This window comes from Aspergillus eucalypticola, assembly GCF_003184535.1.
Source record: "Aspergillus eucalypticola CBS 122712 chromosome Unknown BO83scaffold_3, whole genome shotgun sequence".
Taxonomy (NCBI): Eukaryota; Fungi; Ascomycota; class Eurotiomycetes; order Eurotiales; family Aspergillaceae; genus Aspergillus; species Aspergillus eucalypticola.
In genome coordinates, this window is record NW_020290277.1 from 673,154 (window position 1) to 694,512 (window position 21,359).

Here is a 21,359-nt window from a genome sequence, read left to right on the forward strand (position 1 = left end):
GTTCAAGCCACCGTCCAAGATATAGAAAGTCAAAACTATAACCTTGACCAGGATTTCGAACTTGTTTCTAGTCGGATTATCTCCTGCTGCGGATATAGTACGCTACGCAAACCAATATACTACTGGCGTTCTCTCTGGTCCGGGGTTATAGCCCGGAACTTAGTGAATAAACATTTTGGCGAAGTCTACATTTATAGATTTTGCACTGTTTAAGTTGCAATGGATGTTGCTTGGATCGGAGGAGAGTAGAAAGTCTGTTATACATGGGGGGTTGATACTTTATTGATGTGTGCGATGTTAGATCTATTGTGATTAGAAAGTATCGTACACATCAACAATTGTGTTAATTCACCTTCCTACACAGGGAAACACGTCTAGATGCCCACACAACATACTTGAACTTACGGTGGAACAAACAAGCTATGCCAACGCCAAATACAACCGCTAAATCAATAACCTCAAAACCAACACAACCACTATCTAGCAGGAAGATCTACTCAATCTCCCCTGCATTGCCCTCCTCTGAGATCCATCCCTCTCCTTACGCAAAACCGCCTTTCCCGCCCGCGAAAGAAACTCTTTCCAAGTACCGTCGCCATGAGCATGGATGGACAAGTATCTCGTTCCATTTCGGGCATGGAATCCAACCGTGACGACTTTCTGGCCGTCGGCTTTGTCTTTACTTGAGAGGTGGGGAGTAGTTCCTCTAAACGTACATTAGTACAAGGTAGTATATACATACCTAATAGGATGGGTGTTTTGGATTAATCATGGTAGTACTTAGGTATACTCACTGGATTCTCCCCTCAACGACACGGGGATACTAATAGCCAAATAACATCATTCCTCAGCATTACCTTTAATAGCAAGGAGAGAGGGAATAAACTCACCCTTCTCTTGATAGACGTCCCCGCAAAATCTACTGTATAACTATACGCTACTCCGGCCTTTGCGGACAGCGTCTCCAGGGAGGTTTGTCTGTATGCTATTCCTAGGGCTATTGTGGTTTAGAGTCCCTGTTTTACGAGATTTGAACCAAAGGGGTTAATGGATTATACTCACCCTGCGAAAGCGGATGTATCCAGTGAGTTCTGTATATTCCTCTTCGTCGCAGGATGTCAGCCATCGGGTTGGCTCCTAGGTAGTTGTGGTTGAGTTGCTCATTCGAGGAGAGGTAGATGGTTCATTTATAGAGGGTATGTATCTGGTTATTGGGGTTGTGAATACGGAGTGTGCACAGTATATACGAAGAATGTCAAAGGCATCTCTTCTAGACAGGATGATTTCCTGGGGTGCTTGGATGTACTGAGTGGTACATGGTGGCATGGATGGCCCCTCAACGTCATGCGGAGCAATGTACTGCCTGTATTGGCCGCTCTTACTACCGCCAAGGGCGGCAGAACTCCATCGACCTCGCAGAGAAAAGTGCGGATATAAGCGGATATAGACGGATAATTTTTTTAACAGCTCCGAAAAAGTGAGCTGGGATTCTGTATATTTTTTGACCGCCTTCAGGCGCTTGGCAGAATCTGTTGTCAGTGGCCGCCCCGCCATAACTATACTTCGTCGATGAGGGATAGTAGTTGGTAAAATTTGACTCAATTGGTTGGCTGGGTCCTTTTCGACGATTATGAACGGTGTAGTAAATTTGGTACTTGAAAAACAAAAACCAGAACAGAAGATGAGCAAAAAGAAGAGACTCTCCAAGGGTCTCAATGTTGAAGGAAGGCAAAAAGGTCGTGCCCGGGATCGAACCGGGATTGCTGGAATCAGAATCCAGAGTGATAACCATTACACTACACAACCTATTGTTGTGATAGTTGTTTGTACAATATGATAAATAAAATTATGATGTAGAGACAGCCTTCGGAGATGGAACTTGTCTTGGGCCTCTGGTGACTAACTGTATATACTTTGTGTCCTAACTATACCTCCTTTCAGAGTACACTAAGTCTAAGTCCGACTAGCTCCTGTTTGAGAATGGTACGAAAATCCCTGTTGTCTTAACTGATATTCACTCATGCGGAGCAACGGGCATTGTAGTAGGCAAAAATAAATCAACATCATCTTCAATCTGCATGTGACTATGATTGAAGGAACTGGGTTACATATGCACCATTAACACATGAAAGGTGTCATTTTTTACAAGCCTAGATATCTCAGTTACATTTAATCTAGTATGCAGAGCATATGCATCAATCGTAATGAGGTACCATCCCTCCGGAACCAAAGAACCTACTACCCGATCAGGAAACACATGCCCTATCCACTATGAACAAGATGAGCCCATCATCTCAAAACACCAATAAATCAGAAACATAAGATCATACTTATCCCATCTCTCGCCCGAGAAATTCATCTTCAACTACTTACTACCGGCCTACCCCCACTGATCATCCCTCTCATATACCCGACCCTCCATGTTCTAGCCATCCACCATCCACCATCTACCATCAACCAGCCATCGTCTTCCTAATAGTAAGTAGGTAGATATTAAGATCAATACATACAACAACTACAAACCACTCACCACAACAACTTAATCCCAATTTATTTACTACAAGCTGTTCTCAACTCGCATCATCAGAAACCCCATTCAAAACAATCTGCAGCATAATCAATCACAAGCCCTTTCCCGCGGGCATCACAACAACCACAGCCGAGATTGCGCCATCGGCAAATCAACATTCGTGATCGCCGACCAACACCCGCGGCGCACTCCTCCTATGAGAAGTCGCAGATGTTTCAACGTATAGTCAGGGCGCACGCAATTCCCCTCCACTGATGGTTACATCGCTTATCGTTCCGAATATGCTCGGCGAGTTGGCCAGGGGTGGGAACGAACGAAGATGTGAGGGGTGAAAGGTTTCTTGAAATGAGGGGTATATAAATACTACTGATGTATCCTTTCCTTGCAGCTTCTTTCTTTGATTAATTACTGCACTACTACTACTACTACTACTACTACTGTTACTACTACTGTTGGCGTTGATATCAATTATCTGATTGATAAGATCTCATTTATTTATTTGTTTATTCACCTTTATTGACTTCCATCATGGCCCTAACCCAACAACAACCCGCCACTATCCCCCTAGACGTCTTCCCCGACGGACTAAAAACCACTGGTCAACACCCTCCCCTCTACGAACATATTCATCCCTTCGATAAATTCCCCAAGGAGATTACTGGCCCCACGGTATGGAAGCCTGAGGATTACAGCAATAACCCGGAGAAGTGGACGCATCGGTTCACGGAGGAGGAGATTGAGGAGCTGTCGGCCGCTGCGGATAGATTTTTGGAGGCCAAGATTCCCATGACTGGTATTAGCAAGGTAAGCTACCTATTTACTATCCTTGTTGGTGTATGGTCGTTGTAGGTAGGGTAAGTGTGCTGATGATGCTGGCAGAGCAACTTCCCCCTCCCCAACCTAGCCGCCCGCCTGCACGAACTCCGCGCCGACCTCCTCGACGGCAAGGGATTCATCCTCTTCAAGGGCTTCCCTGTTGAGAAGTGGGGAAACCACAAGTCTGCTGTCGCGTACATGGGTCTCGGCACGTACCTCGGGTACTTTGTTAGCCAGAACAGTCGGGGCCATGTGCTCGGCCATGTGAAGGATCTGGGTGAAGACCCGACGCAGATTGATTCTGTGCGGATTTATCGCACGAATGCTAGGTGCGTATCACATGCCAGCTCATGCTTCTGTGCCATCTATGGAGAGGGTAGCTAATTGTGTAGACAATTCTTCCACGCGGACGACTCCGATATCGTTGGCTTGCTTTGCATCCACCGCGCTAGGGAGGGCGGTGAATCTGACCTGTGCTCCTCGCACAACGTCTATAACGTCCTGGCGAAGGAGCGCCCGGATGTGCTCAAGACCCTCACGGAGCCGATCTGGTACTTTGACCGGAAGGGAGAGACGAGCACGGGACAGGAGGAGTATATCAAGACGAGTGTTGTTTATCTGGAGCGTGGGGAGAACCCTCGCGTTTATACCAAGTATGTATCCAATTGTCTTCGATGGTTCGATGAGTGAAGGACTGTGCTGATACTTGTGCAGGTGGGACCCCTACTATGTGCGCTCTCTCACTCGCTTCTCCGACGCTGGAATCATCCCTCCGCTTTCGGCTGCTCAGGTTGAAGCTCTGGAGGTCCTTGAGGCGACTTGCAACCGCGTCAAACTACACATGATCCTTGAAGTCGGCGATATTCAGTTCCTGGCCAACTCCCATGTGCTGCATGCACGCACGGCCTATGTTGATCACGCCCCGCCTACGCCCAGACGCCATCTCATGCGATTGTGGTTGGCCACGCCGGAGAGCGAGGGCGGATGGAAGCTGCCGTTCTGGGATAGCAATGAGAAGAAGAGAGGTGGTATCCAGGTCGATGACCAGGCCCCGGTGGCTCCTTTGGATGCTGAGTAACGGGTCCAAACGACTCGATGATATTCATGTCTGTAATGTGTACGTTTAGCTTCAATACCATGTTAAATTAGTTATGAGAGTTTTGCTATACCTCATGTACCTCATGATTCGTAATTCATACAAGCTTGCCTCCTATGGGATAGACATAATATGCAATCACTGCACAATCTTGTAGCTGCCTCCGCTGATGATCTCCAGCTTTCCCTTTGACACCATCCCGGCCAGAAACTCTCGCAGCTCCTCGTTGCTGTATGGGAATCCTCCCGGAACAGCGATCTTCAGCATCATCACGATCCGTTGCAGTGGCATTGCGCCCTGGTTGGTCAACATGCCCACAATAAACTGCCAATACAGATTCATTTTCTCCATCGCCGCCGCTTCGGCCGTCTCCTTCGCTGCCGCTGCCGCAGCTGCATCTGCCTCGGCTGCTGCTTGTGCTGATTCTGCTGACTGGTCCTCTGCATCACCTGCTCCAGGTAACCCAGGCTCTCCGCTTGATGCATCGCCCTCTTCGCGCGGAAGGGCCTCCAGGACTCGGAATGTATCCCGCTGTGTTTCCACGAGAATACGCTTGCTTACCCAGAAGAGACATGCGCTGCGCACGAGTGCAGTCGACATACCGAGTTCGCTGGCGAGTCCATCCGTTGTCTTAGTCACGGCCTCGTCCGACGACGAATTGAAGGCGTAGATCACTGTGGCTTGCCAGGTAGTAACCTCGTCCATGAACACGCGATCCTCGAGATCCAGCTCCACAGTGACCTGTCCGAGTCCGTTCAACCAGGTGAGCTTGCGCGACTGCTTCAGCGATCCGAACCCTTGCGCGTACCGCTCCTGGAGCGAGGAAATATCCTTCGGAACATTAAACTCCAACCCTTGGATCTCAGGCCAGAAGAAGTGCGAGAGGATCTTGGCGTGAAGCTCTGGCATCTCTTCGTCATCCTCTGCTGCTCGTCTGCCATCAGGAGTAACTGGCAGTTGCGTTGCCTTGCGCGTCCCGCTCAATCCTTGATCATTGCGTATAACTGCATCAACGCGGCGGGAGTCGAAGATGTCCCGCAGCATAACTTCGCAGGCTTGCAAGGCATTGTCACCAAAGCGTACCTTGAGAAGCTCCAGAACGGACAACTCCTGGTCAAAGTCGGCGCGCTTCTGTAGTAGTCGCTCGCCCAGCATGTTCTGCATCTCCTTGACGAACATCTCCTTGGACTCGAAGAGACTGATAAGGCTTCCAATTACGTCGGACGTCTTCGACTTCCGATAGTCTGGTGCCGCGTCGACCGGGTCGGGAACCCAGTTCATATCATCCCAGTCGAGTTCTCCGCTATCAGCTCGCAGCGAGTTCTGGTGTGCTTTGGTCAGTTCGGCTGACAACTCCACCAGTGTGTCCGTGTGAGAAGCAGTTTGTCCATCAGCATCGGCCGGGTCAGACAAGAGCCCGCCAACGATGACCTTGACGGTGTCATCGCGGTCGCGAAGGTATCTGCGAATGGGCCTAGCAATCCGGTCCAGAAGCACGCCTTTGGGATCTAGCAGGTTGAATGCCCGTATAATGGAGATATACACCTGCAGAATCTCGACAGTAGATGCACCTGGGTGCAACAATCGCTGGTTGAGAACGGCAATGAAAGAGTGCGTTAGATGGGATCGTGCTGCCGGATACGTAGTAAAGTGCCGTAAATCTTCGATAGCTCCACTGCTCGCAGGCCACTCAACAATGATATCAAAGAGTTCGCCTACCCGGAGAGCCCCAAGGCGAGAAATACCAATTTCCTGCCACTTCTCCACATCACTCAGATTCACATCGAGACTATCCGGTTCCCTGATCCCAGACTCTGGAGTGTTAATTATGGCTAGGACTTGGACGACCAGCCGCGCGAACACGTTCTCAATCCAGTGCCGTAAATGCTGGACGACTAGTGAAGGCCCTTCCCATTGTCCGGTGTATGCCGCTCGAATGAATTCGCTCAGCATGGTATCCATGACACTAGCAAAGACCTTCTGCGCCTTGTCGCCGCCCATGCCAACCATCTGTAGCCCATCAAAGAGCACCAGAAGGACCTCTCGAGACGCACTAACACGCGCATCCTCTCCAGCCATCAGGCTCATCCTGGCCTCGACAGAGGGCTCATTTCGCCAGTCCTGGTACGAGACGGAGAATTGCCGATCGACTTCCATATCATCAACGCTCCCTGACTCATCATCTCTCTCCTCACCCAGAGTATCAATTCCCAGGATAACCAAAGCCTCCGTAGTGATAACATGTGTCAGCAACGTAGACCTTAACGACCACGGCAACGCATAAGCGACCATCATGTGGAACGACGTCCGGAGCTTGACGAACATAGGCTCTTGATCGGAAGTATCGAGAAGCGGCAGTAAGTATTCCATCAAATGCGAAAAGTATATCCTCCTTGCCAGCTGCAGGCAGTCCACGATCTTATGTAGCAACCTTTCTTTCTGGGGATAATTCAGAAGCTGCATACTCCACGATCAGTACCACACATAGCTGGAGACAGCTTTCGATGTGAGTCCTACCTTATACAGCCCACCCCTGAAATTCTTCAGAAAGTGCCTCCGCATCTCATATGCATACCAATCCAGAATATTCCTTTGCGCCATATCCTCCGTTACATCCAAACCCATTGTAAAAGGCTTCATCAAGTACTCGAGGGCGTCCATCACCTCCCGTGTAGGTTTCTTGTCGCGATTCGTCAAGCGCAGAAACTTCGCCTCTCCTATATCCTCATATCGGTAGAGTATATCGAACCCGCAATCCGGGATGGCAAGGAACTTTGTCGCAACCTGCCAAGCGCGGTCCAATGTCGCTTGGTCCATCCATGGCTCGTCAATATCGGTTTTATCTGACGTTATTGAAGATCGAAACTGCGAGCTGCTATCGCGGGTTTTCGTGCCGGAGGAGAAATTCGGAAAGAGAGTGGAGGTTGTAGGTCCGATTGCGAGGCCGGCGGATGGGAAATCTTCTAGGGACGCGGAGGGGAGGACGGAGTTGAAGACGCGTCGGCGACTGGTGTGGATGGTTGTGGTTGTGGATGGCATGTTGGCGGTTCAGCAATGGCTCACTCCATCATTGATCTGGATGAGTCGCGTCTGAGAGCACTCCTTCACCAGGGTGCCATGGCTTGAGGGGTGTTTGTTGATGCCCGGTGTTTGGCACCATCATGGATAATGTGCTTAGTCATCTGATCAACATGCTTATCGATAAGAGTTCCGAAAGAGGAAAATGTGCAATCAGCGGGATGCATTGCATAGAGGAGCTTCAGAATATATAGAGCTAGCTTTGGCCTTGATTTCCGCCTGCATAAATGCTGCTTTGTATCTATTAAATATAGTACATAGGTTTAGTTTGGTCAGTATCTCGCAGTTTGTGAAAACTGTTGATGCTACCAGCATTCTCAATCTCATTTGTAGTTGGATTATATATAACGAGGTGCTATCAATACAGCATCAAGCATTTTACTGAAACTCGCTATGATGCTCTCGTGTCCTTGAGAAGGAAGCAAAGAACCGAGAATGCCCAAATTGACCAACCAGGCAAATACAGCACCTTCTGCATGCATCTACAAAACCTCGTTCTCAGTGTGGGTTCAGAGAAGGCCATGGTGTACATCCTCCTAGTCAGGTGATAGACAATTTATGAGTCGAGACCTTTGCTCAGTAGCACAGCAATACTCAACTCTCTCTCATATCTACAGGCAAGTCTAGATTGGTCAATCCTATCGTGCTCCGGCGGGGTCTCCATGCAGCTTGAAAGCGGGGGTCAAAACTGTGCATGAGATATCAACAACACGCACCCCCTTCATGTGAGCGGGCAAAGGGATATCCGGACTACATGTGAGACTGGGCTTATAGCTTTGCCGCCGGACTTTGCTGCTAGAACTCATAGTGAAGCAAGAAAGATCGCGGCCACCAACCTGGTCATGCTATACTGTATTGCTGGACCATCAAAGTATCAAGTAACAGGTCTACATTTCATTCCATTGCCCGGCATGTATCAGTCATCTATAGGGTATCTTGCCGGTGCAGCAAACAGAATGCCTCTCTGGTATCTATATGGGACAGACGGAAATGGTGTATGGCAACGAAGCCGTATCGGCCCATGTCCGACGCAGGATGGTCAAGAAATAAGTCGGGACACCACACGGGCCCCTAGGCTGATGTACTAACAATCCCTGACAATGATCCAATCCCGTGTACGCCTAGGCCGCCTTACCGTCATCTACCTTCTCCCACTCGCTATCGGTGCTTTGGTAACCGGAGCTCTCACCGCTGACGCTCAGGCGCTTCCGAACTTCGCCGTGTTCCTCCGGTGGCCGAAGTGTTGCCGATGCAGCAAGAGAACGAGGAGCGGAAGCGGTGGCAGCAGCACCCTTGTGCTCCGTTAGAAGTTCTGTTTCCGTATCGCTCCCGGCACTGTCGAGAGTCGCCGGGGTTTTCCGACTGCCGTCTGACTTGGCTTGGCTCTCTGCAAGCTCTTCCGATTGTTGCTTTTTCTCCGCCTCCTCAGCTTGCACCTGCCTAAGCTCCTGAGCGAACCAGTTGATGGACCACCATAGGGCGCCGGACAAGATAGACAGGACGAAAAAGTGGATGCTATACGTGGCGAGGAGGAGGGCGAACAGGAGAGCCTGAAGGGCAGCGAAGGTGACGTTGGTCGCGATGAGGAGGGAGGGGGTGGGACCCGGGGTAAAGATGCTAGACCAGAGGTCCTCCATAAACGAGCCCATAATTTCGGATTACGCGCGATTGCGGCTAGTTGCGGGGAATGGCTGGAGACTTGGGGTCACAGAAAGCGGATCTGGGGTAGGGGAACTGTGGAATGACGTTGATGTCGGAAACTGGAATCCGTTGTTGTTGTTGTTATTGAGTTTTTCTTCTGTCCCTGTGGACGGATAGTGCAACAACCTGTTAGCAACGCCGGGATGTCGGGGATCGAGGATGACAAACTATGCAGCAAACCGGGATCTCAGTCGCAACTGCGGACCGGTGGCCAAAAACAAAATGCCGTTTGGAGGGGAGAAGAGGGGATGCAGATGGGAAGGTAGGACGAGACGACCGGTAGTCGACCGAAGCAGGCAGACGGTCGGCGTTTGAGTCGAGGATCAAGGTGGGGAAAAAGAGGAGAACGGGAACTGGATCCTAGGCCGATTTGCCAGGAGCTAATGGTGAAGTTTAAATCCCCGTGGGGAGAGATACAGCTGCTGATTATCGAGAGAGAGAGAGAGACACGGGAGGTAAAAATGAGAAGCTGGTGGGCTATCGAGAGGGAGGAAAAGAAGGAATGAAGATATTGAAGGGGAGTGACTCTTTCTGGGGGGTGAGTTTGGAGAGCGTCACGTCACGCCCGCCCGACGGAGGGGCAGCTGCCCTTTCTTTTCGCCGTAACGTTACTACTAAGTTACTTAAGTTACTACTTAAGGCAGCGATGGGTGTGAAATACCCGGTTTATCATCACGGGACTCTTCCCTTCAGGCATCGATCTCTCATGATCATGACCGCTGGATGGTCGGAATGACCGATCCCCAACTCACGACGGATACGCAGTGATAATGTTCCTTCATTAATGTATACCTATCCTGCTAAATAAGAAAGCGCGCATTTTGGGTTTTTGGGCCCGAACATCCCCAAGCCAAGTCAAGCTACAACTGGATGTATCTTCTTCCGGTAACCTACACGGCTACTTTGGTTAACCTTCCCTTGGATTGGCCCATCTATCAAATACCGCTGATCGGCTTTCGACCTGATGGCTTCCGCTTCGATTGCCGCATTCCGCCGTTTAAGATGATGTAGTACTGAGTAAATGCTGGTAGTAGCTCCTGCGGCACCACCTCCTGCACCCGCTTTCGGACATCCCAGAAAACCTTGTGATTGGCAGACTGAAGAGGCATCATCCATGAAGATGTCAGTATATGATCCACGGCTGTGTTGAAGTACGATGACGAGGACATGGGGTGTCTTATCGAGCATATATTGGGGAAATCTCATGCGTCCAGCTCATTCGACCATGCGTTTAATAGCGGGCCGGTAGCCATGCGGATGCGGAGCCATCCTAAAGGTAATCCTGGGGTTTGTATTCTGTACCACAGTAGTAAGTAGCTGGGAGACAACCGATTCCCAGACAGGACGGCTTTCCTCCGGCACTAAAACTGGGTGAGACAGAGTGAGACTTTCGTCAATTCGCTCATCTGGCCGGAATGCGAGATGGTGATGTCCGCACGTGTTGCTGTCACGGGATGTTCTGCTTTCCTCAATCGGGAAACCAAACGAATCATCTAGTCACAAAGTATCAGACATGACATGCAAGGTTAAATCTTGGTGAGCTTGTCAAGATTGCTATATATCCTCTGAATTGAAAGAAATTGTTTGCTCTCTCTAAGAGCCAAACCGGCTTTTCTTCCATGTAGTTCCATCCCATGCCTGCGCTTTTCTAGTGGATTCGAACCAGGGTGACTGCGATACGCTAAACCGGACCACAGTTTTGGCCTCACCACCTCCACTTCTCACACTTCCCTGACGGTCTCCGCCCGCCGGCCCACTTTCACCCAGACATTACGATTCGACATTGGCCTGCAGATCGCAGCTTAGGGTTCTTTTCTTCTCCCCCCTTCTGCTTCATGGCTATGGAATCGTCCGAATCCTACCGTGCTTGTTCACTGCGAATCATGTCGCTTCCCGGCCTCTTGATTTCCTTGGGCATCTGGTTCCTTCTGGTTGGCTGGCCGGGTTAATTGTAGTCAATTGATGTATCTATATAAGCTGCGGTATAACTCGCGTCTCCTCTTTGCTTTCTTGGTCAATCAACTGTAAATCTACTCACGCGCTATCTCAATAGCGACAACAGGCATCGCTTTTGCGATCAAGCTGGGCCTACACCCATCCCTCTTCTCCTTGAAATCAATCATCTCTCCTCTTTTTTACTCCCTTTTTCATATCCCATGATGGATAAGAAGCCTATAGATCCTACAAAGGAGCTGTCCCCGGATGGTCGTTCATCCATCCAGGGGGGCATTGCTCACCATGCAGAGGACCCTCTCCCCGAAAGGGAACCTTATGGACCCCCAGGTATTAGGGGACTCATAGCAAACCCATTCGTCCTCATGTGTGCTGCTTGCTCGACGCTGGGAGGTCTCACATTTGGGTATGATCAAGGTGTAGTCTCGGTCATTCTGGTTATGGACCAATTCTTGGAGCGTTTCCCCGAGGTGAACTCCGGCTTTTGGAAAGGTTTGATGACAGCAATGATCGAGCTAGGAGCATTCCTTGGTGCCATGAACCAGGGTTGGATCGCGGACAAAATCTCTCGCCGTTATTCGATCATCGTCGCAGTTTGCATTTTCACGGTTGGATCAGTATTGCAGACAGCAGCGGTTGACTATGCCATGTTGACTGTCGCACGACTGATTGGTGGTGTGGGGATTGGTATGCTGTCAATGGTGGCTCCCTTGTATATCTCCGAAATTAGTGAGTATGATGACTGTTCCATACCGGGCTGCTTTCATGACTTGTACATTGAGCGTCAGCTGACCTGTAATTTTCAATAGGTCCTCCCGAGTGCCGTGGTACACTTCTGGTCATGGAAGAATTGTTCATCGTTCTTGGAATCGTCATTGCATACTGGATCACCTATGGTACTAGGTTCATGTCTGGAGAGTGGGCGTGGCGCCTTCCCTTCCTGCTGCAGTTGATCCCGGGTTTCATCTTATCGGCGGGTGTTATTGTACTGCCTTTCTCTCCAAGATGGCTTGTTGCTAAAGGAAGGGTCCAGGAGGCTCTTCAGAGTCTATCGAAGCTGCGTCAGTTGCCTCCATCCGATAAGCGCGTCCGACAGGAGCTTCTGGACATCAAAGCCGAGGTTCGCTTCCATCAGGAACTCAACGCAGAAAAGCACCCCAATCTGCAAGGTGGTGGAATCAAGAATGCAATCTTGCTCGATCTGGCATGCTGGGCCGATTGCTTCAAAAAGGGTTGCTGGCGGAGAACGCACATTGGTGTCATGATGATGTTCTTCCAACAGGTGAGCAGCAAGATGCCTCAGAAAATCATCCCGGAAAGCAACTAATAAATTCGGGGACAGTTCGTTGGAATCAATGCCCTCATTTACTACGCACCTACACTGTTCGAGACGATGGGTCTAGACTACAGCATGCAACTCCTGATGGCGGGTATCGTGAACGTGGGACAGCTGGTGGGTGTGATCACCAGTATTCCCACCATGGATAAATTCGGTCGTCGGGCTCTTCTGCTTTGGGGTGTAGCTATCATGGCAATCTGCCATATCATCGTGGCCGTCTTGGTTGGCCTCTACTCCGACAACTGGCCCGCACATCGCGCACAGGGTTGGGCCAGCGTCGCTCTTCTACTTTTATATATGGTTGCTTTTGGTGGCTCATGGGGTCCAGTAGGATGGGCGCTGCCAGCTGGTAAGTATCTGCCCCCAATCAACGTTGAGATGCCACGCGTGTCTAACTTATCGCAGAGGTCTTCCCTTCTTCTCTCCGTGCCAAGGGTGTGGCCCTCTCAACCTGCTCTAACTGGCTGAACAACTTTATTATTGTGAGTCAACCTTGAAATAACAGCAAGATACAGGGCAGTACTAATACGAATGTTTACTAGGGCTTGATCACGCCGCCGCTTGTTGAAGATACCGGATACGGCGCCTACGTATTCTTTGCAGTCTTCTGTTCGCTGGCCTTCGTATGGACACTCTTCTTCGTCCCTGAGACAAAGGGCAGGTCTCTGGAAGAGATGGATCAGGTCTTCAAGGATAACTCGAGCGAAGCAGAACAGGCTCGTAGACGTGCTATCGAGGCAGACCTGTTGCATGAGGAGGAGGAGCAGGTCGTGATAGAGGCCTAATGTTGCCTGTGAAGACGGTTACACTGATCTACTGGTAGATCCAGTGCAGTTCAATTCTTTGTGTATAACATGACTGTTAAGTTAGGACTTACGAATTTATGAGTGACGTGAAATGAATTTTGCAACGTTGTGTAGATTACTGATTGCTATTCTTGTCGGAAGATTGGGTCCGGACCATCCTTATGTCCGCTTACTAACCAGGTAATTCCGGCCCACAGTTGCGTGTTTGTCAGCGGGTCGGAAGCTTGTCGCCTTCGGCACATCCGTCAGCTTCCTATCTCCTTGCTATTGCCTTCTCCTTTCAAGACTACTGATCTACTACGGCATATATGTTCCTTGCGGACGTCACATAACATGTATCACTCTCCGGCACCTGCTGACAGGTCGGAAGAAGACTCCCAGAAGCATAGGAAGCGTATATCGAGGGCCTGCGATTCATGCTACAAAAGAAAGGTCGGTCTCGCTCTCTGAACGTGCTTCGGAGTAAATTTTTGACCATCTGTAGATCAAGTGTGATGCGGCTGTGCCTCAGTGTAATTGGTGCAGTCATCATGACATTCCATGTACCTTTAACCGGGTCATTACTCGGAAGCGTAAAGCCAAGAGCGATACAAAAGGGTATAACGCTTGTCCTCTACTAAAGAAGATAGTTGCTGGAGCCTCATCTGACAATGTATCTTGATCTAGAGAGAAAGAAACGTCCGGGCTGGCTGAGCGAATTGAGCGCATAGAAAAGTTTCTTACGGAGAACCTTCTCAAAGAGCCTAGTCAGTATGCCGGGTCAGTGTCTAATCTCCATCTACTAACATACACAGCTCCTTCTGCAACACCACCTAGTATGGATTATCATGAGTCTCCTATAGGGTCGCGTTCTTCTGAATACACCCACGAATTTTCGAGAGAATCTTCGACTTTCAATGAGAAGTCGGGTTCTTCTTCGGTACCTCTACATTTCGCAGGTCGCGAGTTGGGATGCATCAACCTGTTCACGGGCATTCCGTTACTGCTCCCAGAGGGCAAACAATGGGTTCAATCACGGACCGGACAGAATATTGCGCTCAGCAAGTTAGTCGGTTCCAGCAAGCCGCTGTGGGAAAGACAACGGGCATTAACATCCAATGCGCTGGCGATGAATCCTCATCCCGAAAGCGTATTCGAGCTGCCTGATCGAAACGTTATAGACACTTACTTCAGGCTGTTTTGTATGTCCTTCGTAAGGCGTATATTTCCAGTTGTGGATCCTGTCCTTTTCAAGGAGACTATTGAGAACGCTTATCAGCAACCACGAACCAGGCTTCCGTATGGAAAAGTGAGCACCAAGGCATGTGTGCTTGCCTTTGCTGCCTTTACCTCTCTAGTACCACCTCTTGAATTCGAGCATGAGTTCCGAAAGCTTGCCCCTCTTAACAGTGAGACCTACTTCACGAGGGCACAATGCTTAGTGCCTCAGGTTTTGCAAGAGTCTGCTTCGGTGGAGGGGCTACAGGTGATATCGATGATGGTGAGTCCTAATCCTCTAAGCCCGCTTGGCCTCTGTGCCCTTAGATTTTGGTTGCTCTAGAACCACACATCCCAAGTCTCTAGAAATACTTTCTCATTCGCTGACTTCATTGATAGTCACTCTTCGAGCTAGTAACCGGCAACTTACAGTCAGCCAGCTACTACGGTTCAATTGCAGCACGCATGGTTTTCGTATTGGGTGGACACACTACTAGTTCAATGCCAGAAGATCCGGAGACGCCGCAAAACGAGATCGCCATGAGGTCACAGAGACAAATCCGATATCTCTTCTGGCTTGGTTACACCATTGAAAAAGATGTGTCCCTTCGGACTGGACAGCCCCAGCTATTTACGGAAGATAACTGTGACTTGACAATACCCGCCAGTTACAGTGAGAATCTCTTCAACTTCCCGCTCGACTGCCGGCAAATACCTCCAGAAGACATGCCCGAAGATCCAGTCTTCCCAGTGGACATCCGCCTGAGTATAATCAAGGCTCGAGCCTACAACGCCCTGTACTCTTTCAAAGGTCTGAAGAAAACGGACGCCGAGATCCTGAAGGAAATCCGCGAACTGGACGACGAGCTCGAAAAATGGAGACTGTCGATACCTCTAGCATGGCGACCTACATTATCCTTTGTGAAAGAAACGCCCGACCCAAACGCCAACATGCATTCAGTCATACTGCGACTAAATTACCACCTCTGCATGACAATCATCCACCAAGCCAGTGGTCGATGCAGGGACTGGTCCAAAGAAGAAGGTGGAATCATGCACGGCGTCAACTCCAGCTTAGCTCTGTCCGTCGAAGCCAGTCGTTCAACACTACTCTACCTTCAAGCATCAGAACATGTCCTGATTGACGGTATATTCTGGTACGTTCCTCTTCCTCCCCACCAAACCTCTTCACCGATACCCTTAACTAACAACGATATATTCAGGACCCTCATCTTCTACCCCATGTCCGCCCTGCTAGCCATCTTTTGCAACATCCTCCAAAACCCCTCCGATCCCCAGGCCACCAAAGATCTCGGCCTACTCAAAACGGCAATGAGTATGCTGGAAAGGATTTTCCTGCGCCAACCGTCCTCAGTCAATGAAATCGTGCATATCAAGATGATTGCGGATTTTGTGGCTGAGTTGCATAGACTGGCTAGTTGTGCGATTGAGAAAGCGTGGCATGAGCGTTCTGGTTAAGAATGGGTTCATATATGGGATTATTTATGCTCTATGGGTGGGGGTACAGGGTTTATACAGTTAGAGAAGACTTGGCTTGGCGTTTGGTTATATTGTTTTTGGAAGGGATGACTGTTAGGGGGCGCCCAAGGAGGGATTCAACATTGGGTGTGTTATGGAATATGGGTAAGCGGACGCGAATGGCTACATTGTATAGAGGACTTTTATATTTGTTTACGAGGAGAAAATTTTTCGGTTTCAGAAATATTATATTTATATGGATTATCATGATAGTAATATAAGTGAAAAACCTAGAACTTGAACAAAGTCAGCAAGACAGTTCAAACATTCTTTTGTGATTGCAAGCAAAGCAACAAAAGCAGTAAAGCTTATTTCAGATATTATATGCGCAGTTATAATCAAAGAGTACATTTTGTACTTTCAGATGGGGTTGAAACAAAGATAATACGCAAATCATCATATAAGCCAGAGTAGGAGACATATTGCTCGACTTACCAAATAGTCTTGTGAATGACAATTAGACCAAAATGTTGATCCAGAGGATTGAGCAGCATGTGAAGCATCATTAAGCTTTGCAATACCGCTCAGTCCTCGAAGACTAGCTTGGCCATTGTCGAATCTTCTTGTTGTATGCGTGAAGAAAAGTTGCGGGAGAAAATTTGGTGGGAATTTAAACGCGCGCCGTTAGCGCCGCACGTGATCTTCACGGAACCATGTTGTTCCCGACCGCAGTGTGGAATTTATGGGTATCGAAAAGTGGATGCTTTCCGGTCTGTGGTGCCAGTGAAGCGCGTATGTAATGTTTGGATGCTCGGACATTGGTCACTGTGGAACTGAATGTACCTGTATTTGGCTTGATCGCCGGCCCTCGTTGAGCGGTCTCAGTGCAGACTTGGTCGCGACAGTATAGACGTATAGCTCGTAGATTTCGCAATTCGGTCATATTTCCACCAGAATTGACATGGTCCTGATCTGCATCTGAACCGTAGAATGGCAGGTGATGTAGCAGAAGCTAATAGCTCCCTCGTGGTGGTTTCCGGATGTGCACGAGGTTATCGGCATTCGAGACCTTCAACCTTCAATCTTCCCGTCCAAAAGATCCCATATTAACCGTGCTTCTTCGATGGTCTTTGGACTTGTTTCCGAGTCCTTTTTGCCGTCCTCGTCGGTCTGCTGGGGATGTGACTGCGCAGCGATGCCATCTGCTTCTAACCGTTCCAAAACACCCGTGATCTCAGCCTTCAGTTTGTCCATCTGCTGAATTTCTTCCTTGGTTCGACTCAATTGCTCTTCCATCATCATGATTAGGGATTCCCTAGCTTGGTGTGGTCTGTACAAATTCAAGAGATGATGTGCGTTGATGAAGAGATTGCGCAGGTCCTCGACTTTGGATTCAAACTGCTCCGGGGATACGGATAGAACGCCGACGAATTCGAGGAAGTTCAAAAGGAGAGATTTGCTGATTTTGAGGAGGTAGTATGCGTGGTTGAGCGGCCGGGATGGCTCCGAGGGCGATTGACGGTCGGTATCTGCCGGAGACGAGGACGGGTACAGCTGGGTGATGCCTTGATCTTTCAGGGACGGTAAAGCAGTTGAAAGCTGTAGTGATGTGTGATTAGCAGAGTTACAGCGAGGCAATGATCGAAAGCTTACGTTCTGAAGCTCTCCGAACACGCTGTAATGACCGGTGTCAGGGATCGCTGGTGGTACGAGAAGCCGAAGCTCTGGTGGCAGATCAAGAGCGCGCAATTCGGCAGGTGACCATTTCTTTTTCTGCGGTTTCCCATCTTCACCTTTGGATGCCTCTTTCTTGACCTCCTCGAGCCTCTTCAGATTATCGGGCGTGAAGTGTTTCCATAGCGGAGGCGGCGGGGCAAAGGCAGTCGCGAGCGTCCGTTGCTGTGCGGCATCAGCCATGGTTCTTTTTCCGCGAAATTGACAGCTGTAGTGCGATGGTTGAGTCGGAGTAATTGGTAGCACGCGATGGACACGAGATCAAGAGGTGAATGCAGGAAAGAATGTGGACAGTTGAGTCGGCGCAATGCGGAGATGTCCGGTGTTGTTGGCCCGTGCTCATGCCAGGCGGTCACTTGCTCTTCCTGTTCACCATCCACTAACTACGGCCTCCGCTGCGCAACTTACCAACTACTTTATCCAGCCGGGCGCTGACTCTTCGCTGGTGTCTCATGAGCGCTGTAGATACGAACTGAGCGCCACAAAATGCCTCGCAGTGGACTTGCTGCTGGCTCAGCAAGCCCCCGCTCTCCAGTGAGAGAAGCAACTAGCACAATGTCCCGCTTGTATCAGCGCTCGTACCCGGTCGTCGACGCTGTCGCGCTGGCGTGCATTGTAGCTGCCTGGATACTGGTACGTCTTCAGACCTGCCTCTAGTGTGGTTCATGCACTAATCAGGACGTCTCTTGCAGATTCAGATATTTGCGACACCATTTCATCGCATGTTCTCCCTCGATAATAAAAGTATCCAGTATCCCTTCGCTGTTGTGGAGAGAGTTCCCGTCGGTGAGATACTGCACCTGCCCTGTCGACGTCGACTTTGCCTCGATACTTACTATCGGTTTACAGTTTGGTCTATCATTTATGCTGGGGTCATTCCGTTCCTTATCCTCCTCGCCTGGGCAGCCGTGTTCCGTCCCTACCCTCACAAGGTCCAAGTGACCTTGTTGGGCTTTCTCATCGCGCTTATGCTAACGAGCCTTATTACCGATATTATCAAGAATGCCGCTGGACGACCTCGCCCTGATCTAATTTCTCGCTGTCTACCAAGGAAAGGGACCCCCAAGGACTTGCTGGTCCCATGGACGGTGTGTACTCAAACCAACGAGCACATCCTCCAAGAAGGATGGAGGAGTTTCCCCAGTGGCCACAGTAGCTTCTCATTTGGTGGGCTCGGTTATATGTCACTGTAAGCTTGTATGCCGCGACAACCCATAGAATAGCGCTAATCGTTTACCCAGGTTCCTTTCCGGTCAAATGCACGTGTTCAGACCGAGGACCGACCTCTGTCGCTGCCTCGTAGCCTTTGCTCCGCTTCTCTGCGCTTTGTTAGTTGCTATCTCTCGCCTGGACGACTACCGCCATGATGTATATGATGTTACTTGTGGATCGCTACTTGGGTTGATGGTAGCCTATTTCTCGTACCGACGCTATTATCCAGCCCTTCGGTCAGTAACCTGCGACTGCCCATATGGGAGAGACGATATCATCGGACCAGATGGATTCTCCAAACTGCCTGGTGATGAGGAACAGCAGCTTCCAGGCTCAGCATCTGTTGCGCGTCAGTGGGATGCTCGGGAGTCATATCAACTTGCAGAATCTACATCCTCTTAGGCGTAGATGCCATTTGCCACATTTTCACCCATCCTGTTTCTTTCTGTGATACCCTAGATTTTTGTGTTGTTATGTACCGTTACTCTGGACACTCGCCCTTGTGGTAGAGATTTTATTGTATTGTGCGCTCAATGTTGTCAATTTTGGATATTCATTACTCATACCTATTCTTACAATTTGGAAATGTCCCTATGCTGTACATTGGTCCATTCCTTGACGTCGTGGAAGTCCATCACCTTGTTGGGGCCTCCAAATCGTCCCAGAGTGTCGCTCCAGTTTCTATCCGAAGCGATTTCTGGGCTCCATTTGATCAGATCGTGGACCTTCTGAGGAACTTTGCCCTCCATGGCGTCGACAATCAGACTCCCGATGGACGGTAGGTATTTGTAGCCTATTAATGGTGCGTGTTAGTTACTGAAATGCATCTTTTTTGGGGCCCATGGCGTGGCGTCTTACCTCTGCCAGAAGCACCACATCCCAGAATCAATGATTTGTGCTGTGGGTGACGGTCAATGATGAATTCGCGGTTAGCGGTGTCTGCACACCAGCATATTCTCGCGAAGCTGAACGGACGGTCTGCCAATTGCGGCACAGTTTCTCTGAGAAGAGCGCGAACCCTCTTCTCGGACTCCAGGGGCACTTGTGTCTTCTCGAAGGGAAGACTTTGCAGCTTCCCATCTTGTGATCGGACCATGTTTGTGTACCCGGGATGCTCATCGCAGATCTTGATCTCCCCGCGCTCCTCATCTGGCTCAAAGAAGAAGCCCTTTTCAATATTGAAGATGACGGGCATGTTCTTGTATTGTGCGCGCTCCTCAGGCTTCAGAGCGATATGTACAAGCGTCCAAGCAGTTGGGCGCAGCTGGTCCTTGAAGTCCAAGAACTGCCCGGCACTTGCACCAGCACACAGGATCGTCTGCTCCGCACGCCAGATTTTGCCATCAGCAGTAACGGCACCCTTCACATCATTGTTCTCGAAAATAAGGGTGATGACTCTGCCTGCCGGCGAACCAGCAATGAACTTGACACCAAGTCTCTGTGCTTCCCTGGCGGCAGCGACGAGAGCATTCCGGGCATGAGCCCAGCCGGCACCGGAGCGAAGAAAGTAACCCTTCCACCCAGGGAAATCTCCCTTGAGCACAGCAGGAGCAAGATCACGGAATTGTTCTGGCCGCGACATCTCCACCAAATTCGGGTCGGCTTCGGGCCTTACTCGGACACCAAGGCGGTCCAGGCCAGCTGATGTGCACGCCGACATGAGGAGGCCGACATCGTGGTAGTAGGGCTGGAAGAGAGGGTCGTTTTTCCATCCTTGGAACGCTTGTTCTCCCAGAAGCTCGTTCACCTCAATCTCATCTTTTCTGTTGCTGTATTGGCCGGAAGAAATGACTTTGTTGACGTCGTTTCCTGCAGAAATAGCGGAGGGGACAGGGTAAGGATCCAGGACAGTCACATTGGTGTAGCCTCTGCGAGCCAGGTGTAGGGCAGTAGAGCAGCCCCAGGTGCCCGCACCAACAATCAAAATGGAGGAAGATTTGGTGATTGCCATTGCGATGTATTTTGGGCGCGGTCAACGATGCTGGAGGGGTTGAAAAAGAGATCGCTATGCCGCACCAATTGGATGGCTCTTGACCTGCACAGCTTTCCAAGTGAAGCAACTCGTTGACGGGATAAGAGGATCCTATGAAGATTATACGAGACGTGGCATTTATACTACAGTACTACAATGGCGACGACCAGGGCAATGAATCATCAGATGTCGGGCTTGTCTTACCCACCGATAGGCAGGAAGGTCCACGCGGTGTTTATCGAGCGGTAGCGACCGCCCGGTTACCCTATGGGACCGATAAACACAAATTCTCCCCCCGCGTGCACTGTCCAACGCGTCTTATCCTGGCCCACCGAAGCTCAAACTCCAATCCTAGCTTTATCTTTGCGTGCTTGAATGGCCCGCCACTCCGCCGACGTCGGCCAACCAATCCGAAGTGTGTGCGGAGCAAGACCGAGAGCCCCCTC

General features: G+C 49.9%; 10 protein-coding genes and 1 non-coding gene across 11 annotated transcripts; 4 read left to right on the forward strand and 7 right to left on the reverse strand.

Moving 5' to 3' along the window:
- Positions 1-347: 347 nt before the first annotated feature.
- Positions 348-1,310, reverse strand: BO83DRAFT_374968 (uncharacterized protein). The gene is made up of 4 exons (XM_025530336.1): positions 1,063-1,310; positions 891-997; positions 795-823; positions 348-706 (listed from the first exon to the last, which is right to left on the reverse strand). The coding sequence occupies exons 1-4, from the start codon at positions 1,124-1,126 to the stop codon at positions 481-483; spliced, it is 426 nt and encodes a 141-aa protein (XP_025392155.1). The 5' UTR covers positions 1,127-1,310; the 3' UTR covers positions 348-480.
- A 424-nt stretch (positions 1,311-1,734) lies between these two features.
- BO83DRAFT_t65 lies at positions 1,735-1,806 on the reverse strand. The gene has a single exon. It is a non-coding gene; the product is annotated as a tRNA-Gln (tRNA).
- Positions 1,807-3,058: 1,252 nt separating this feature from the next.
- BO83DRAFT_304558 (TauD/TfdA family dioxygenase) lies at positions 3,059-4,424 on the forward strand (the record flags this gene model as incomplete). Its single annotated transcript, XM_025527230.1, has 4 exons — positions 3,059-3,334; positions 3,410-3,675; positions 3,739-3,999; positions 4,061-4,424. 4 exons carry the CDS (start codon positions 3,059-3,061, stop codon positions 4,422-4,424), a joined length of 1,167 nt encoding a protein of 388 aa, XP_025392156.1.
- A 131-nt stretch (positions 4,425-4,555) lies between these two features.
- BO83DRAFT_132305 (anaphase promoting complex subunit 2) lies at positions 4,556-7,552 on the reverse strand. Its single transcript, XM_025526105.1, has 2 exons — positions 6,960-7,552; positions 4,556-6,899 (listed from the first exon to the last, which is right to left on the reverse strand). Exons 1-2 carry the CDS (start codon positions 7,479-7,481, stop codon positions 4,581-4,583), a joined length of 2,841 nt encoding a protein of 946 aa, XP_025392157.1. The 5' UTR covers positions 7,482-7,552; the 3' UTR covers positions 4,556-4,580.
- An 807-nt stretch (positions 7,553-8,359) lies between these two features.
- On the reverse strand, positions 8,360-9,509 carry BO83DRAFT_374971 (V-type ATPase assembly factor PKR1). The gene has a single exon (XM_025530337.1). The coding sequence runs from the start codon at positions 9,167-9,169 to the stop codon at positions 8,642-8,644; it is 528 nt and encodes a 175-aa protein (XP_025392158.1). The 5' UTR covers positions 9,170-9,509; the 3' UTR covers positions 8,360-8,641.
- Positions 9,510-9,994: 485 nt separating this feature from the next.
- BO83DRAFT_374973 (uncharacterized protein) lies at positions 9,995-10,769 on the reverse strand. Its single transcript, XM_025530338.1, has one exon. The coding sequence runs from the start codon at positions 10,388-10,390 to the stop codon at positions 10,157-10,159; it is 234 nt and encodes a 77-aa protein (XP_025392159.1). The 5' UTR covers positions 10,391-10,769; the 3' UTR covers positions 9,995-10,156.
- A 608-nt stretch (positions 10,770-11,377) lies between these two features.
- BO83DRAFT_304787 (sugar porter family MFS transporter) lies at positions 11,378-13,298 on the forward strand (the record flags this gene model as incomplete). The annotated part of the gene is made up of 5 exons (XM_025527235.1): positions 11,378-11,903; positions 11,984-12,456; positions 12,517-12,862; positions 12,919-12,995; positions 13,056-13,298. The coding sequence occupies 5 exons, from the start codon at positions 11,378-11,380 to the stop codon at positions 13,296-13,298; spliced, it is 1,665 nt and encodes a 554-aa protein (XP_025392160.1).
- Positions 13,299-13,620: 322 nt separating this feature from the next.
- On the forward strand, positions 13,621-16,213 carry BO83DRAFT_405421 (putative C6 transcription factor). The gene is made up of 6 exons (XM_025533798.1): positions 13,621-13,751; positions 13,804-13,916; positions 13,986-14,065; positions 14,114-14,799; positions 14,916-15,673; positions 15,740-16,213. Exons 1-6 carry the CDS (start codon positions 13,653-13,655, stop codon positions 15,993-15,995), a joined length of 1,992 nt encoding a protein of 663 aa, XP_025392161.1. The 5' UTR covers positions 13,621-13,652; the 3' UTR covers positions 15,996-16,213.
- An 853-nt stretch (positions 16,214-17,066) lies between these two features.
- On the reverse strand, positions 17,067-17,912 carry med7 (mediator complex subunit MED7; the record flags this gene model as incomplete). The annotated part of the gene is made up of 2 exons (XM_025527229.1): positions 17,067-17,594; positions 17,649-17,912. 2 exons carry the CDS (start codon positions 17,910-17,912, stop codon positions 17,067-17,069), a joined length of 792 nt encoding a protein of 263 aa, XP_025392162.1.
- Positions 17,913-18,143: 231 nt separating this feature from the next.
- BO83DRAFT_374978 (phosphatase PAP2 family protein) lies at positions 18,144-19,503 on the forward strand. The gene is made up of 4 exons (XM_025530339.1): positions 18,144-18,362; positions 18,422-18,515; positions 18,579-18,918; positions 18,971-19,503. The coding sequence occupies exons 1-4, from the start codon at positions 18,216-18,218 to the stop codon at positions 19,341-19,343; spliced, it is 954 nt and encodes a 317-aa protein (XP_025392163.1). The 5' UTR covers positions 18,144-18,215; the 3' UTR covers positions 19,344-19,503.
- BO83DRAFT_374979 (NAD(P)/FAD-dependent oxidoreductase) lies at positions 19,471-21,032 on the reverse strand. Its single transcript, XM_025530340.1, has 2 exons — positions 19,800-21,032; positions 19,471-19,734 (listed from the first exon to the last, which is right to left on the reverse strand). Exons 1-2 carry the CDS (start codon positions 20,890-20,892, stop codon positions 19,514-19,516), a joined length of 1,314 nt encoding a protein of 437 aa, XP_025392164.1. The 5' UTR covers positions 20,893-21,032; the 3' UTR covers positions 19,471-19,513.
- Between the last annotated feature and the right edge of the window lie 327 nt (positions 21,033-21,359).

Coding starts and splice junctions, on each gene's coding strand:
- BO83DRAFT_374968 (XM_025530336.1), bottom strand. CDS start 1,126: ATGGCTGACATCCTGCGACGAAGAGGAATATACAGAACTCACTGGATA. Junction 998..1,062: donor GATACATCCGCTTTCGCAGG/GTGAGTATAATC, acceptor AAACCACAATAG/CCCTAGGAATAGCATACAGA. Junction 824..890: donor GGACGTCTATCAAGAGAAGG/GTGAGTTTATTC, acceptor TTTGGCTATTAG/TATCCCCGTGTCGTTGAGGG.
- BO83DRAFT_405421 (XM_025533798.1), top strand. CDS start 13,653: ATGTATCACTCTCCGGCACCTGCTGACAGGTCGGAAGAAGACTCCCAG. Junction 13,752..13,803: donor ATTCATGCTACAAAAGAAAG/GTCGGTCTCGCT, acceptor GACCATCTGTAG/ATCAAGTGTGATGCGGCTGT. Junction 13,917..13,985: donor GCCAAGAGCGATACAAAAGG/GTATAACGCTTG, acceptor ATCTTGATCTAG/AGAGAAAGAAACGTCCGGGC.
- BO83DRAFT_374971 (XM_025530337.1), bottom strand. CDS start 9,169: ATGGGCTCGTTTATGGAGGACCTCTGGTCTAGCATCTTTACCCCGGGT.
- BO83DRAFT_374973 (XM_025530338.1), bottom strand. CDS start 10,390: ATGTCCTCGTCATCGTACTTCAACACAGCCGTGGATCATATACTGACA.
- BO83DRAFT_374978 (XM_025530339.1), top strand. CDS start 18,216: ATGCCTCGCAGTGGACTTGCTGCTGGCTCAGCAAGCCCCCGCTCTCCA. Junction 18,516..18,578: donor TGTGGAGAGAGTTCCCGTCG/GTGAGATACTGC, acceptor ATCGGTTTACAG/TTTGGTCTATCATTTATGCT. Junction 18,919..18,970: donor GGGCTCGGTTATATGTCACT/GTAAGCTTGTAT, acceptor TCGTTTACCCAG/GTTCCTTTCCGGTCAAATGC.
- BO83DRAFT_374979 (XM_025530340.1), bottom strand. CDS start 20,892: ATGGCAATCACCAAATCTTCCTCCATTTTGATTGTTGGTGCGGGCACC. Junction 19,735..19,799: donor ATGTGGTGCTTCTGGCAGAG/GTAAGACGCCAC, acceptor CACCATTAATAG/GCTACAAATACCTACCGTCC.
- BO83DRAFT_132305 (XM_025526105.1), bottom strand. CDS start 7,481: ATGCCATCCACAACCACAACCATCCACACCAGTCGCCGACGCGTCTTC. Junction 6,900..6,959: donor TCAGGGGTGGGCTGTATAAG/GTAGGACTCACA, acceptor TGGAGTATGCAG/CTTCTGAATTATCCCCAGAA.